A 16,410-nucleotide genomic window follows, 5' to 3' on the forward strand; every position below is an offset into this window, starting at 1 on the left:
GTGTGTGTGCGTGCGTTTGTGTGTATGTGGCTTGTGTCATTGTAGCGGTGAGTCAATAGTACATGGGCCCCTTGTCACTATAATTCTAATCTCTGTTTGATGGATGAGAGATAGTGTATGAGTTACTGTGGCAAGCAGCAGTGGGGGGGTGTGGTTAGCACAGATTTGTTGACTTACAAAGAGACCATCTGCAGCACTCACCGTTCTTTCATGGTCCGTTTGTGCACGGGTGCTTGTGTGCATGTGTGTCACAGCACAAATGCACATGTGAGCATCAGAGGGTTTTTTGGTGGCTGTGTTCCAGCGAGTATTTTTGTCTGCTCTGTTGCTCTTTGTGTGTGTGTGTGTGTGTGTGTGTGTGTGTGTGTGTGTGTGTGTAGACGCAAGTGGTCACTTGGGCAGTCTGGCAGCGGGGAAGAGGATCAGGAGGAGAATGAGTAGTGCCAGTGGTGCTCTTGAGAATAGATGGCAGAGAGGCATCAACAAGTTCCCCCACCCGAAGGGCAGCGTCGGAATGAGCGTCTGGAAGATGCCAGAGGCAGGTCGGGGACGTGGCAGGGTCAGAGTCCCAGGGCGACAGGGGCAAACGTGGAAAAGGAGTCAGGAGATACCTCAGGGAAGCGGGGAAAGAAGGGAGGTGAAGGAGAAAGAACACGGGTTGGGGGCAAAGGAGAAGGATTTGACACATTTAGGTCATGGTGATGTAATCGCCACTCGACCATGAACAGGTGACACAAACCGGGAAGGGGGAGGGGCCGGGCGTACAGTGAGTGGACACGAGTTAACGATGCATGGACTGAGCTAGCACAAATCCTTAGGAAAGGGTTGGTGATGGAGTAGCAGGGAGCCTGGGGGTGGCAGTCTTACTCTTAATGAAGTTCTGTATGACCCACTTGTCTGGGTGCTCATTCTAGCCATTATGCTTGCAGTTCTAGGCTCTGAAATGCACAAACATAAAACCACAGACATGCACATTCATGCAGTGAAGAATCCTGGCACGGAAACACGCAGTGGATCAGATGCTGCCTCAAAGACACGAAGGAGAAAAAAAAAAAAAACACACACGCCACACATGCACAACAACCGCACACACACACACACACACACACACACACCACACATGCACAAGAAACACACACACCACACATGGACAAAACTGGACAGTTTTGCACAGATGGACAAAACTGGACAGCCGTGTTGCTGCTTGCTCTCCCTCTCTCGCTCCCTCTCTCCTGTTTTTCTCTGCATATAGGAACAAATTCACAAGGCTTTAGTAATTCACTGCGCTGATTACATAAGGTGAGTGTCAGTACGTTGGAAACCTAAAGGAAAATTTCCTTCATACACCCAACCCAGCATTCCAATGTGTAGATGTTTTGCTTTAGTTTTTTTAGCTGCAAAGACCTAATACCATCATAGTAATATACAAATATACAGCAATTTGTATGTAATAAAATATAATAATATATGTATGTGTGTGTGTGTGTGTGTGTGTGTGTGTGTGTGTGTGTGTGTGTGCGCGTGTGCGTGCATGTATGTGTGTGTGTGTGTGTGTGTGTGTGTGCATGTGTGTGCATGTGTGCACGCGTATGTGTGTGTGTGTGCGTGTGTGTGCATGCGTATGTGTGTGTGTGTGTGTGTGTGTGTGTGTGCGTGTGTGTGTGTGTGTGTGTGTGTGCGTGTGTGTGCATGCGTGTGTGTGTGTGCGTGTGTGTGCATGTGTGCATGCGTATGTGTGTGTGTGTGTGTGTGTGTGTGTGTGTGTGTGTGTGTGTGTGTGTGTGTGTGTGTGCATGTGTCTGCGTGTGTGTGCGTGCGTGCGTGCGTGCGTGTGTGTGTATTATTAATATACCCACTAAAATACAGGAAGCTAGCCAAGCAATAGTCCAAAACAGACATGGGCCATAAACGTGGGCCGTCCACAGATCACAGGGACCAAAATCAGGTGCAGACAGAAAAGCAAAAAACAAGAAGCAGAAATCAACAAAAAACAACAGCAAAATTGAGCAACACACTTAACCAGACAGTGAAAGCACAAGCTGGGTTTGCAAAGAGTGGTGACAACATGCTTTAAACAGACAGGCTTGTATGCCAAATGCAGAACAGGTGATGTGAAGGATGTGGAGAGCAGGAAGGAGTGATAGAGGTGAAAGCATGAACAGATGTCATGACCTAAAGGTGAACTTTGTCGCACCAGCGTGGACTTTCCCCATTAAAAAAAAAAAAGTCATGTATTATAATTCAATATTTGACCCAAAAAAAATGTAGTCTAACTCAAATAAATATATACCATTACTAAAATAAAGGGTCATTCCAACTGAAGGTTTTCTGCTTTGACCATACCTTATTTTACAGTTTTTCTCAGTCATTTTGGAACAGAGCTGAAATTCTCCAAATTACTTGTTCAAATTCCCCATCATCTTTTCACTTGGAAAATCATAAAAGCAGTTTCTCATTCCTTTGAAAGAATTGCAAATGCTTTGGTACATCCATGCCAATCTGTTTCTTACATTATCAGTTACTTGGTTCATGTTGTTAAAAATGTATTCTACTTGTTTTCTATTAAAGAGTCTTACCGCCCAAACATTTAAGCATTAGTTTATTGCACAGGTCATTGCATTCAAAAGTTATCATAATCTATCAAACATATTTTCTATATTTGTATTATACTGTTTTTTAGAAATGTCTCCTGAATTGATGGATTGCTCTCAGGTGAATGCAAATGTGTGTATGAAGGCGAGTGCCGTACAACCAGAGGTGGGTAGAGTAGCCAAAAACTGTACTCAAGTAAAAGTACAGTTACGTTAAAAATAATACGTGCTCAAGTAGAATAAAAGTAGTCATTATTACTTACTAAGTAAAAGGAGGACATGTTCTGTTAAAAAGGCTAGTCAGGTAGGGAGTTACTTCATCGTAGCTCATTTAATAACACCAGGCAACAACAGATATATATACACAGTAGATATACCACAGACTGAAATATGTGATTCTCATTGTTCTTTTTACACTGAATTCAAATCTGTTTCAAATATGTTTATCTCAGGCATAGTTTTAAAGTAAATTTCAAAGTAAGCATGTATTACTTATTCATAAATAAGGCTATGATTACACGTAAAATATAAACTGTCTTGCACAAGTTTATTAATTTCATGAATTGTTGGCCCCAAGAACAACCCTCTTCAGTGTCCAGTAATAGTCTGCCAACATAGAGGGGCTCCACCTTCCTTGGTACTGATTTTCCATAGACCTACTATACATAATGATATTTTAGCATAATTTGTTTTAAACTATTTGTCCTAAGTAGACAGCTAAAAGCACTTTGGTTGATCCCGTCTGCTAAATGCCATACATGTAGGCACAAATATAATATAAAAAAATATAAGTATAAAAAAATATTTTAAAATTATGGTTGATAGACCATGAAATATTTGGATTCAGCATGCAAAAATACTTTATAAACAGCTGTTTTTCTTTGGTCTGGGACTTTATCTTACTTAGTTGATGTGTTTTGTTTAAGCTATATGAGGTTTTTCATATCGGCTAAATATTGAGCATATAACATAAGTCACAAGCATCACATTGAATTTGGTAACCACTTTGTGATTAATACAATTTCTGGGAATTTTCTGATCTCTTGCCCCAGGTCACTTACTAGACATTTTACTTTTCATTATATTTACATTGCAATTATGCGACCGTTCAGTCAGACGGGCTGCCTTGCTAGATATCCTACATTGTCTAGCTAATAACTGCATGTGTATGTGGTCGAAGGAAATATGAATATAGAAAATTGTCACAGGTGATTGAAAAGACACAGGTGATTGTATTAACAGGTGGAGATACGAAGCAGGCAGCAGAACCCAAAGAAACCAAAACAAGGAAGTAAACAAATGGGTTGCATTGCCGTGGTAACCGTGACGCTAGGGAGGGGTGAACAAGGCAGAACCCCCCTTTAACACGTGGCTCCCAACGTGCAAAACAGAAAAGCAAGAACCAGGGAACAGAAACCAGACTAGACATGTACAGGCACAGAAAACAGAACAGGAACTGAGAATGATGGTGAAATCACGGGTAACACCAAGAACCAGAACTGGAGATGCCACAGGACGAGACTCAGGGGACCTAAACGGAGAACTGGGAAACAACGCAAACAACGGGACAGGACTCTGTACAAGGAGGGACTGGACAGCACGTGGCAAAATAGAATGAATTAGGGATTGCAGAAATGACACAGGGACGGGAACATAGACAGACATTGGCACTGGAACAGATACAGTCAAGGGCACAGCAAATGAAGCAGATATAGACAAAGGGATTGACATTAGCAACCACAACAGGAGCTGGGAAATGCACAGGTGATACAAATGAGGTGAAAACCAAAACAAGGACTGAAACGAGATTGGAGAAAATGAACCAATGACATGAGACAGGGAAACCATTAAGACAGGGACACTAGCCGAGCCCAGCTGTGACACTGAGTAGGAATGTAAAGTACCATCTTTTAAAAAGATTGTACTCTTAAAAATACGATTTGTTCAAAAACTTACTTAAGTAAATGTAACAAAGTAAATATAGCGTGTTCCTACCCACCTCTATGTACAACAGCCTTGTCGTTTATGTATCGCTATGACATGCTGTCCACAGATTAGAGTACAAATAGTAAAAGCATAAATGTGAATCCTATCTGATCTCTTGCAATCAATCTCCTACATATAATAATGTCTAACTGCACTGCTGAAATTGATATATGCAACACAGAAAAGTGTAGCCTTGTGCATTTTCATTCACTGTCATCAAAACTGTAGTCATCAGAAAACACAGAGTACCCTGTTCTAGTAGGCATCAGAAAATACTTAGAGTACCCTGTTCTAGTAGGCATCAGAAAATACTTACAGAGTACCCTGTTCTAGTAGGCATCAGAAAATACTTACAGAGTACCCTGTTCTAGTAGGCATCAGAAAATACTTACAGAGTACCCTGTTCTATTGTCAACATGGCTAAGTATTTTGGCTATCTTGTTCATAAACAATGACACAAGAACTTGTCATTCTGAAGGCACTGACATGTTCTTTAAGATAAACATTTACTTTTAAGACATAAACTGAGGATTTTGTCACAGGCTTTTGCAGGTAAGCAAATGTAATTCTCAATAATCTAAACAGTGCTCACCAAAAAAAATAAAATAAAAAAAATCACAGTTTGTTAAAGATACAATTGTCCATTCACAGCCAATAATTCTGTTTGGAATAGAAAAAAATGGTCTGTTTGCCTCTGCTATGGAAAGCTCTAAAGCTTTGGTTCTCCATCCTGAAGCAGTGCAGTCCTAAGCCCTGGAGGCCAGCCATCGCAGTCTAACCAGGGTGGGCGGGATGTGTTGGAGCAGCTAGTAATGGGCAAACAGCGCATTAAACCCCAGCGAATGAGAAGATGGCTGGCTGGCTTCTCACACATGCTTCTGGGATCCCCAAAAGGTGGTGAAAGCAAGTTGAAAAGTAACACTCATTTAATTGTTAAGGAATGCACGGATGTGGTGACACATGAACCCAGCCTGGATAGCAATGCTGACTGGAATCGGATGTTGTTTCCTGACATGGATGAGTGAGCAGCTAATGATGGCATATTTGAGCACCAAGGCCCTATACAAAATTCCAAAAGGTTGCTTCCCAATGGGACCTTAAAGAGCCCGTAGCATGAAACAATTACACCTGCTCAACCCTATTCAAAAGACCTTCTGTAGAGTCTGCCTGAAGCCATCCATATGTCTTTGTTTACATTTAATGAACATTTGTTGCCTTGGGAACAATTTCTTGAATACTTTGACATAATGATTCGTATTCATAAACTTTGATAGGTTGGTGAAGAAGATCAACGTTTAAAAGCTATTCTGCAACTGCAGGATGGTTAGTAAACCATCTTACTAAGGCATTGACAGTTGTCAGTTGTAAGCAAAAGGATGAAGTTATCCATTGAATTAGTTGAAATGATTTTCAACTCTAGGGTGTTCCATGAACAGGTCCAAAGTAAAGGACACATGTTGGGTTGTAGTATGTTTCTATAAAAACATTATAAAACACTCACAGAAAATATTTCTCAGTGCGAATTTAGCAGCAATATGTCTCTTAAGGCTGATCTCTGCTGCTTGTTTGACAAGCCCTGGCTTGGTAGCATTCAGTGCTAACAGTCCTTTACCTGTGTGCAATAGCCTTTTGCACAGTCAGTCAGTATAGTCAGTCAGTTACTGTATAACCCAAATTTCTTTAATGTTTAATTTGGAGCTTTGGATGTTTGTATTGACTTCAAAGAGGATCTGTTGTGTAGTTTAGGCAGAGTGGTGCCCCCCATCCCTCCATTAGCCTTCACCCAACAATTAACCCCTCTTCTCTCCAAACCGCTTCTTGAGGGTTTGTTGTTACTATAGAGTCACTGGCTGCCACAGGAAGAGGATTGATCCAGGACCCTCCTGTTCTGTTAGTGTGAGAGGTTCCAGCCACACCCAAAGGGTTTTATATTCATTGCCAGTGGAATGTCAGGATTTTATATATATATATATATATATATATATATATATATATATATATATATATATATATATATATACTACAGTGAGAGCAAGAGAATGAGAATAAAAAGAATGGGTTTTTATTTTCACTGTCTGTACAAGTGCATTTGAGTGTCAGTTTGTGTTTTTCTGTACTGCTTGTTTCTGGAGGCTCTATCTGAGCCACAGTGTGTGAGCATGTATGTTAGAGTGTTTGTGTGATCTGAGCCATTGTGTGTGTGTGTGTGTGTGTGTGTGTGTGTGTGTGTGAGAGAGAGAGAGAGAGAGAGAGAGAGAGAGAGAGAGAGAGAGAGAGCGAGAGAGAGAGAGAGAGAAAGAAAGAAAGAGAGAGAGAGAGAGAGAGAGAGAGAGAGAAATTGGGTCAGCGATCTAAATACCATGTACGATGTCATCGGCAAATTATACACTCCACTGGCATCTCTCTCAATCTCTCTCTCTCTCTCTCTCTCTCTCTCTCTCTCTCTCTCTCGTTCACTCTCTCTCTCTCTCTCGCTCTCTCTATTTCCATCTCTTGCTCTCCTTCACTCTCTCCCTCTCTGCCTGTTTGCCCCTTTGTTTCTCTTGATCTGCATCTATGAATTACTCCTTTTCAGTCTTTAAGAATTACAATTTTTTTTCTCTTTGAAATGTCAACTTTCTCCCATTTCTGTTTCCTTCCCATGGAAAACCAAACTTTCCTTGTCATTACTCCCTCTCTGCTTCTCTGATGTTTGCTTCTTTCAAACACAAACACAAACACAGACTACAACTGCTTTAAAACAGCTTTACTCAGACTATACTCAGACTTTACTCGGAGTATGCCCAGCACTTGATTGCACTTGCTTGCCCTGAGATGCCACGTTGAATAGTGCAAAATCAAGTTATTTAAACTTAAACTCATGTAAAGCATTTGTTGACCTCTTCCATCACAAGTATCGGAGCAAACAGGAAGAAGACCAAGCATCATCTTTTAATTCATCTTCTTGTTTTCACATTGTCTCATTCGCTTCTCTAAGCACTGCCTCATATAAGCAAAGAGGAGAAAGGAAACATTTCCTCCAGGTACCACCTGGTGTGGCTGCATTCTGTCTATAGCAGAATGGAATTACGGGATAGGAGAGCAGGAGCACAGGGGTGCATGGAAAGCTGTGATTGGTTAATGCTGGGTGTCAGCGAATAGTGTCGGCGAACAAGAGCAGGCTATGTTAAGACGTGGGAGGTGAGTGCTGAGGTCCTGGGAAGTTTGGTACCTGAAGCGAAGCACCTTTGTCACGGCTGCAGTAGAACACGTTGGATAATGAGATCAAACAACATAAAAGACAGATGGAAAATGCATCTCGCTGCTTCTCTCTCTCTGTCTCTCTCACTCATTCTTTCCTCCATCTCTCCCTCAGTCTCCTTCACCTTCATCATCACACTCAAAGACACATACACATGCACACACATTTAAATACATGCACACACACAGACCCCAACGCAGAGACAATACTGAATACCGAAGTTAGGCTTGAAACGGTGTTAGTTGTTAGACAGCGCTATACAGCCGAAGCCCGAGGTGTGTGAGGAGGTTAAGGTTTACGGACCCCCACACCCTCACGCACGTATCTGCTCCTGCCTCTATTACCATGTCACTACATCTCAGCGTGTTAAAACTCTCTTTAGTTGCAGTGTGAACCTTAACCACAGCAGCATCTGTTTTCATTTTGGTTTTGTTTATATTGATACACAGAACTGCACTGGTATAATCTGGTCATTTTAGCATAAGTATGAACATCTTTACTGTAAAACATTTTTACTGTAAAAAAGAACATTTTTAATGTAAAATTGTAGATGCAAATACACTTGAAGAGAACTGGTGATGCCCTGTGGCTTGTATTTGCAAACCATATAGTATGTCAGAAGGTCAGCTGACATCTAGAGTGATAGAAGACCTAAAACACTGGATCACTGGATCACTGGTCGCACCTGGATCACTGGTGATCTCTAGTTAAAAGCTGGTATTTTTCAGGGTCAGAAAAAAAGGTTTTTTTAATTATTATTATTATTGACTAAATTATACAATTTCCGTTTTTTTTTTCTGTTCAAACAACTGTTAGCAAAAGTACTGCAAAGGTTTTTATGAAGTAGATCCTTCTAAAATTACATTAATGCACATATTCATAATTTTTTTTTTTTTTTTTTTTTTTTTTATAACATTGCACTGTAATTACACCCCAGGCCAGACAGTATAGGCTATATTCAATTATTTTGCATAGATGCATTTTCATTTGCACTATTGTTTTTGAAGTGGATGCCAAATAATCGTTTAACCCCCAACGAGGAGTCAGGGGAGAGAATATATACCTTCACTGCCTAATCAATCTGCAATCTGTCCACAGGGTGTGTTTGACACTTGTGGAAATGGTGTGTGCAATGAAAAACATTTCATTTGCTGTCCATGAAAATGCATCACTCAGCAACTGACCTTGATAAGATTGGCACTTTCATGACGTGATGGCCTGCACACTGATTTTGCACCTTTAACGGCAACGTGTGATTAGAGCTGATGTTGTATACAGAGCCTTTTGAACTCGTCATGTCATTCTTCCTCCTAACTTCCACCTCCTTCCACTTTTTGCCTCACCCCTGTGCTGCTCCACCCCCCACCCCCCCAACTCCACCACATCCTCCACCCACAGCCTGTCCAGTGGGCACCTATAAGGCCTCCGCAGGTTCGGCTCCCTGCATAAGGTGCCCAGCTAACAGCAGGACGGGTCTGGAGGCCTCTGAAGAGTGTGAGTGCCGTAGCGGGTTCTACCGGGCACCAGGTGACGCCAGCACCACTGCCTGCACGGGTGAGCAGCCCACGGGCACCCACAGGGTGACTGCACCGGTGCAGACAACACAGCAAGGGTATAACATCACTGAACAAACAACGTAGCCGCTGACTAGCAATCATGGCCAATCAGGCTTGGAAATGACATTGTGATGTTGATAGTGGAGCTGGAAACAAGGCTAAAAATGACCTAAATTTTATTGTGGTTAGCGCCTTGTGTAGGAGCTGGAATGCAGGGTGGAAGCGTTAAGGGTGCTGTACTGTGTCTGGATCCCCCAGGACCCCCCTCTGCTCCTGTCTCTCTGTCGTGGGAGTATGAGAGCTCTAAAGGAGGGGTGGCTCTGTACTGGAAGCCCCCACAGGACATGGGCGGTAGGAGCGAGGTGTGGTATGGCGTGGTGTGCCGCATCTGCCCCGCCGCCAAAAACAGCCCCTCCAGCGTCTGCTCGTGGTGCGGCGAGACGGTCACATACGGGCCCTCTCAGACCGGCCTGAGGCAGACCAAGGTTACCCTCGGCAACCTGCTCACCAGAGTCACCTATGTCATACAGGTAAGTGAACCCATAAACATCCGAATCACACAGGAGCAAAGACCACATTGCTCATGAACAGAGAAAAGAACACTCTTTAATTATCACATTCATTTTTCTACTTTTTTCTACTCATTTTGATGTTATGTAGAAGATTGACTCAAGCAAGCCAGCCACTTCTCCTGCCAAATATTATTAGATCTAAGCACATAATACACAAAGAAGCTGGCCATTTTCCCAAGCTATAGAACTGAGAGAAGGAATACCTGTTTACAAAAAGGGCAGCCATTATTTAACCTAGGGGGTTCTTACAGGACTACAAAATAACTATTTTAAAATTTCAGCAAAGTATCCAATAACAAAATGACATCACCAGAAAATGTATTTGTTTTTATACCCAGTGAGCCCATGAGAACCTTCAATTCTGAACAGCCTCTAGAATTCAGATACAACCTGGTTTTACTGTGTTTTATGTAAGTGTTTTGTTTAATTGACACTGTCAGACTGATTTAATTGTACCTGTAATCTGTAATTTTCTATCTAGTCTTACATAGATCAATTTTTATAATATAATCATAATATCATATACTGCACATTTTGTTATTTGTCAGTGTCATGGCTGTGTTTAGAAACGTCTGTAGATCATCTGATGAACAACTTTGCTATGGTTTTCTGACTGACCGACAAAATTAGATGTAACATAGTAGCTAACATAGTAGCTAACACTAGTTGTGTAAAGAGCCTAAGGAGTACAAACAAATAACTGATAAACAAATAAAACTGATAAAATATGATAAAAAATTGGTGAGTTAATATGACATGTGCTGACACTGAAGTGTCGTCCCTGTTATATATAATGTTAATAACATTAAGATGTAATCATAATAATATATAATAAATATATAATATTCATAATGTATACATATAATATGTGCATATATTATGAATTTTATGCAACCAAAGATTTCTTTTTTTAATTTAAGTGCTGCTAAAGTGCTGGTGTAAACAAAGACGTTTACTGACAACTAATTCAAACACTTGGGGCACTCATAGATATATATCCTTTCCATATCACCTCACCTTTATGTATTAGCAAGGAGCTTTTGTATAACGCTACACCACTCATATGAACCTCAGGGTGTTAGCACACACTTACAAAGATTATGTCCCTAAATGCCTTTAGAGTCCAATATCCAGTGCCATCCATCACATAACAATGCACAGAAAAGCTCAGTGCTGTATGCGTACAAATTATATTTGGTACAAATATAAGTGTGATATTTAAACAGAATGCATATGGGATTTTTTCTAATTGGTTTGCTGGGCCCAGTACCAAAACACGGTGTACATCTAATGCATAATATCTAATGCAAGGCTGGGTAATGTAAACCTGGCCCACTGTCACCTCTATTAGCAGCGACCACGAGACACCACATTACCCATGAGCGTCCACATCATACATGTCAGGTGACCCAGTTACCCATGAGCACTTCAATTGTAAATGCACCTGGATTCCATTTACCAAAAGCCAAAAGGTTATATAAGGAGAATAAATGGTCCGCTTTAGTGCAGCTCTTCTTCCTACACCAGCGCATTCAGAGCTGACCCTTTCCCACTCATGGCTGTGAACTGAACCTGAAAGTGCGCTAGTCATCTCTGAGTGTAAGGAGAAAACACATCAGTGGGATATTTATACACAAGGTCTATTTGCAAAAATTGCCCTTCTATATGTTATCTCTTTTTTGACCATTAGATATAGTGGTTATTCCATTTCTGTATAAGACTGGCTTTTTCTTCAAATTCCGTAGCCTCAGAAGATTTTATGAAAGAAACCCTGCTGTAATGTGATATGCAACTGACTTCAGTTCTGTATTCTAAGTTTTTTATTCTTATATATAGCATGCACACATTATGTTTTGTTAGTTGTTTTTGTGTTTATATTTGTAATTTGCAGCACTGGAGTTTAAGCTTTGCTCTTGATTAGTTTTAGCTGAACAAATAAAAACTGAATTACTGAAGGATGTTTTCATTAAAAAAGTCAGCAACAACAAAAAAAAACAAAAACCCTACATGATGCTATATGAAGGCCAGAAATGAGCTATAGTGCACATGGGAGACTTTCTTGAAAGATTTGTGCTTTGTGAACGGTTTCGACTGGCAGATTCAAGCGATGAATGACGTGTCTGCCCTCAGTCCCTTCCCACCCCAGTCTGCTACCATCAACTTCACCACCAGCCAGTCAGGTAAGAGAGCTTATCTCCTCATTCTTACAAAAACCGCTCTGTGTAATTAAAGTAGGTGTGTTTGGACATGTGTGTGACGGTGTGTATGTTTGTTTGGATATGTGTGCGGAGGTATAGGTGTGTTTTGCAGGATGTTGGTTTGCAGTGTGCAAGTGTATGTGTATCTCTGTGTATCTCTGGTTAGTGGTGCCTGCCTGCCTGTCACCCACTATCAGCGACTTTGCACAGACTCTTGTGTCCTTCCATATTCTCTCTCTCTCTCTCTCTCTCTCTCTCTCTCTCTCTCTCTGGGTCACAATTTCCTGGCAACTCACATAATGGTCAAGGAAGTTAAAAAGGGTGAGAAAGATAAAGGGGTAGATGGTAATTAGTTTGGGAAGAAAAGGCAACATTAACTGCCCCACCCTGTTCTCACAATCCATTTTCTTTCAGTGCTGATCCCTCTGATTCTCTCTCTCTCTCTCTCTCTCTCTCTCTCTCATTTTTCTCTGCCTTTGACTTCATGTGACTTTATTTAGCATTTAACCCTCTGCTGAATGTCCACGTTCGTCCACATGACTGACATACAGCTTGTCTGGTGATCAGGGGGCAAGGACATCCAGGTCTTCCAACAGTACCTGTATAACTGCCTAACATAAACAGTGTCTCACATTCACTGTTGTGTTTTGTTATTGAATCCATCTGATCTGAACATCCACAGACTGGTGTATCCTGCTGCCCTGAGTTCTTTTAAAACTATTTAAAATCCTCTAGTGTTATGAAAACAAAGGCAGAATTTATATATATTATATATATATATATATATATATATATATATATATATATATATATATATATATATATATATATAAATTCTGCCTTTGTTTTCAATGATATATATTTAACGTGAGTTATGTTGATGCCCTCATGTGGTTATAGTTATGATGACAGTCTATTTATCTGTCTGACAGTCTATTTATCTGTCTGACAGTCTATTTATCTGTCTCTGTCTATTTATCTGTCTGACAGTCTGTTTATCCGTCTCTGTCTATTTATCTGTCTCTCTACAAAACTGGACAGGTATCCTATCCGTTGTTCTGTCTCTCTCCATCTCTGTCCAGCCCTGTCTTTCTTCATTTGTCTTTCACTCTGATTCTCTCAGTACCTTCTGAGGTTCCCGTGCTGCATCAGCTCAGCAGTTCCTCAGACTCCATCACCCTGTCCTGGCCTCAGCCGAACCGGCCCAACGGAGACATCCTGGAATATCAGCTCCGCTACTATGACAAGGTCTTCCGCACCGCAAATAAACCAAATGCTCCAGCACCTCCGCAGGCGATTTCAAACTAACCCAGCACGCTTGGCTTGGTCAGACGTGCTTGACAGCGGTCGAGATCAACCTGTAGGACAGCAGATATCCAGGAGCGCAGTGCGGAATCGTTACATTATGCAAAAACCAAATTAAAATGCCAAACCAAAATAGATGCTGATAACAGCCAAGCATTTGACTGCTTCTGATTTTTCCATATGCAGCTCTTTGAATATGAATCACTACCCTGCAATTACACGGCTGGTACTTGAATCCATCCCCCATGCAGCCTGATTTAAAGGCAACGGTATTGCTGCATCATCCAAACCTCCTCTATGTGCGAACGACGTGTCTGCCCTCAGACACAAGTGGGCCGGATTTAAGCTCTGTCAATCAATCATTTAACACAGTATGCCATGAATAAGGAGCCAAACTCCATTCCACTAAGTTTATTCAGTACATCCAGACATCACCGCAAAACCTGTGTTGCAATCATGCTGACTTCTGCCCTTTCAAAAATCCTGAAAAGATCATCACATTTATGATGTGTTTTTATCCTTTATGCCTAACTGGCTAAATTAAGCTAATTAAGCACAATGAAGCTGGCATGCTTTGTCCCTGTGTAGGGCTCTGAAGAGACCAGTGTAGTAAGCGTGTTCAGCGAGACCAACACCATGACTGTGACCTCACTGATCCCGGGCTCCATCTACGCCTTCCAGATCCGCGCACGCAACGAGAGAGGCTTCGGTCCTTACAGCCATACTATCTACTTCAGTACCATGGCCAGGGGTATGGCACATCGCCACTGCTGTGCTAACTGTCTGTCACTAAGGACAGTTACACACTGTTAGTCTATACTTCAGAATTCTCTTTAATATACTGCTGTTAATGACCAGTCTGCTATATGCATTATGATACTGGGAGTGCTACGACATGAGGGCGTGGTTTAGCTCTATGTTTTGTGTATCAAGCTCACTAAGTTTGACATGTTCTCATTTTCAAAGCGATGGCTGTTGACCGGGTTTGCATCAGAGGCTGTGGCTGAGGGCTGTATTTGAGGTCTGCACGCCAAGGTGTCCCCTTTTACTCATTCTGTCCCTGTAGAGGAGAATTCGAGGCAGATTCAGAACCGCCTGCCGCTAATGGTTGGGTCAGTGATGGGCGGAGCTGCGTTTCTATTGGTGGTTGCAGCAGTTGTCGTGGTGTTTGTCTTCAGAAGGTAAAAGTACAACTTAACATGCTTAAACATTAATGGTATAATCTTGGTATAAAACATTTGAAATGCACAATTAAATAATATTAGACCATTTCAATAGTACATTAAATAGTAAATAGAAATGGTATGAATATCTACTTATAATAATATAATGTCATACTGTGTTTTTCTTTCATTAGCAAGAGAAGAGAGAGCCCATACAGTGACAGACTTCAAAGATATATTAGCAACCGAGGTGAGCATACAAGCATGTGTGTACTGCTGTACCATGTTATACACTCTGGCTAACATGTGCATCGGCCACTATGACAGAGAGAGTCACCATTGGGGCGAACAGGCCCTGAGAGTTGTCTATAGAGTGAGTTTTCTCTCAGGCAGTGGACGGTGAAGCCTTGGGCCCTTCCCTCCACACACAGCACACTCCTCGGCTCCTGGTGCTGCTTTAAATATTTCACATCAACATATCAATGGAGCTGCAGAATCATTATGCGGATGTCACATTATTAACATGTGCTCTGTGTTGGCTCAGCTGGGGCCAAGTATTACGTAGACCCCTCCATGTATGAGGACCCAAGTGAGGCAGTAAAAGAATTTGCCCGAGAAATTGAGCCCACTCAACTGAAGATTGAGGAAGTCATCCGAGCTGGTGAGTAGACTGACCCGAGAGGACTTGACCTCTTGTTCAGCTCATATTATTTGAAATGTATACATCAGAAAAAAATTACCTGCGTGTGTGTGAGAGAGAGAGCGAGCCTTCAGAAGCCTTCATATTCATAGGGTGAAACCTTCAGACTGAAATATTAGACAATAAATGCATTCCAGTGAATTCCAGAGAATGAATTTTAACTTGTTAACTTTGGCCTGGTCAGCTAATACTATTTATCCTCATGTAGCAAGCTGTTTAGCCAACATCAACCAAATATTTGTTTTATATGCAAAATATAGGATCAGTGTTACATAGATACAATTCAGTAGCTTGCTAGCCACATTAGGAAACAAATGAACTGTCTAGGCATAACTGCCCAGCTGTCAAGAGAAACAAACGCATGCAAAAAAAATGCAACACATAATGTATTCTTTCGTCCAGTGATGTCGCAGTGACATTGCGGGGCATTCCGGATAAAGGGATTTAACTGCAATTCCCTTGACCCACATCACAAGATAAGTGTGCAGGGAATACAAGGCCACTGCTTAGAGACCCCGGGGAATGGAATGCAGATTATGTTTTAGAGCTGCCTTCAAAGCTGTACAATTGGCTTTCCTAAAGCTCCAGAACCATCTACAGCCGAGTGCCATTCAAAGCATCGCTGCTGCCTAATGTACTGACGAATCTTGTGTGAGTGTGGATTTTGGTGTGATGTATTACTGACAGTGATTGACATATAGATTAGCCAATATGAAATGTACTTGAAAGCTGCCTCAGTTACCCATCAGGCCTTCCTGCTGGTGGACTATTAAAAGCAGGATGATGGAGGAAGCCATAAGGCCAAAAAATGCAATAAGGAAAGTAAACACAGACAAAGAGGAAAAACAAAACTGACATTTCAAACAAGAGGATGATGTCTTCTGCGCATCTAAAAAAGAGATAATTCAAACAGAAGTAGGTCAAGAGTAAATATATGGAAAATAGGCAGGGGAGAGAAGACACAGAACTGTATTGTATAATTCACCATTGACATCATGCTTGGTATTTATACTGCTGACCCAATTTCTCATTTCACCCCCTCTTCAATTTGTCTTGGGACTGTTAACAAAACCCATGGATGCTGATCTTTATCATTTA

The 16,410-nt window shown here is 41.4% G+C and overlaps 1 protein-coding gene across 2 annotated transcripts in view; it reads left to right on the forward strand.

Annotated features, from left to right (window-relative positions):
* ephb6 (eph receptor B6) overlaps positions 1-16,410 on the forward strand; it is a 39,968-nt gene that overhangs the window by 16,170 nt on the left and 7,388 nt on the right. For both annotated transcript variants that reach the window (XR_014116797.1, XM_026999110.3), the window contains exons 6-13: positions 9,217-9,372; positions 9,633-9,904; positions 12,045-12,126; positions 13,268-13,392; positions 14,038-14,200; positions 14,516-14,630; positions 14,807-14,862; positions 15,157-15,273. Coding sequence is in view for 1 of the 2 variants with exons in the window: in XM_026999110.3 (XP_026854911.2) it covers positions 9,217-9,372; positions 9,633-9,904; positions 12,045-12,126; positions 13,268-13,392; positions 14,038-14,200; positions 14,516-14,630; positions 14,807-14,862; positions 15,157-15,273 (1,086 nt within the window). In the remaining variant the exon portion in view is untranslated. The remainder of the gene's footprint in view (positions 1-9,216; positions 9,373-9,632; positions 9,905-12,044; positions 12,127-13,267; positions 13,393-14,037; positions 14,201-14,515; positions 14,631-14,806; positions 14,863-15,156; positions 15,274-16,410) is intronic.

This window comes from Electrophorus electricus, chromosome 14 (assembly GCF_041902795.1).
Source record: "Electrophorus electricus isolate QZ-2024a chromosome 14, ASM4190279v1, whole genome shotgun sequence".
NCBI classification, from domain to species: domain Eukaryota; kingdom Metazoa; phylum Chordata; class Actinopteri; order Gymnotiformes; family Gymnotidae; genus Electrophorus; species Electrophorus electricus.